At 33.0% G+C, this 825-nt stretch overlaps 1 protein-coding gene across 1 annotated transcript in view; it reads left to right on the top strand.

Moving 5' to 3' along the window:
* Positions 1-750, top strand: part of LOC106869535 (carbohydrate-responsive element-binding protein) — a 14,302-nt gene extending 13,552 nt beyond the window's left edge. The window contains exon 3 of the mRNA XM_014915309.2: positions 561-750. Coding sequence (XP_014770795.1) covers positions 561-664 — 104 coding nt within the window. The 3' untranslated portion in view covers positions 665-750. The remainder of the gene's footprint in view (positions 1-560) is intronic.
* The last annotated feature ends 75 nt before the right edge of the window (positions 751-825 follow it).

The following is an 825-nucleotide window of genomic DNA, read 5'->3' as shown; positions in this document are numbered from 1 at the left end:
CAAAGTTGACATGGAATTTCTTATGTTCTTCAAATGCAATTTTTTAAGATCATAATGTGAAAATTATTGAAACTTTCAACAGGGAATTTCATTAGATAGCAGTGTGGAATTCTTGAAGTAAAAAAGAAAAAGAAGCTTTTATGTTTTTGAGATTTCAAAGCTCAACATTAAAGAGAAAAATTCTATGAAAGTCATGGTGAGGGCAGAGATGTTCAGAATAAAAAAAAAACCTTTTTAATTTCAGGAATTGTTTACTGAAAAACTGCATAAATATGAATATATTATTCTAATCACCTCATTATACTATTTGATGGTCACATGAGGAGGTGTATTAACAATAATAGACTTTAATTAGTCAATTAGTAGCAGTAGTAGTGGTAGTAGTAGTAGTAGTGGTAGTAGTAGTAGTAATAATAATTGTAATAGTAGCAATAGTTAATTGTTTAATATTCAATAAAGGCAATTATCGTCAATGGGCACCTTGCGTATGGTACACGATGGGTCCCCTGTACTCAGGGGACAGCCCTTACCCAAAATTCTGACTCGTCTCCCTATTGTAGCGTCGGAACACTGTCGACAACTTCAGGCCGAATCTAAGGCCCAGAGAGATGAGGCATGTGCCCTGCGGCAACAGTTAGGTGCCTTGACTGACGAGATTCAGTAAGTGTACATTAATCCTCTTGGGCCCGGTGAAACACCAAGCCCACATTTTCTATTTTTTCTTTCTTTTTATTTGCATCTCTTTTTCTTTTTGGCTAGATAGTAATTTTATGTATATATAAATATGTGTATATTATATATATATATATATATATATATATATAT

This window comes from Octopus bimaculoides, chromosome 10 (assembly GCF_001194135.2).
Source record: "Octopus bimaculoides isolate UCB-OBI-ISO-001 chromosome 10, ASM119413v2, whole genome shotgun sequence".
NCBI classification, from domain to species: Eukaryota; Metazoa; Mollusca; class Cephalopoda; order Octopoda; family Octopodidae; genus Octopus; species Octopus bimaculoides.
This window is presented reverse-complemented; position numbering and strand designations above follow the sequence as displayed.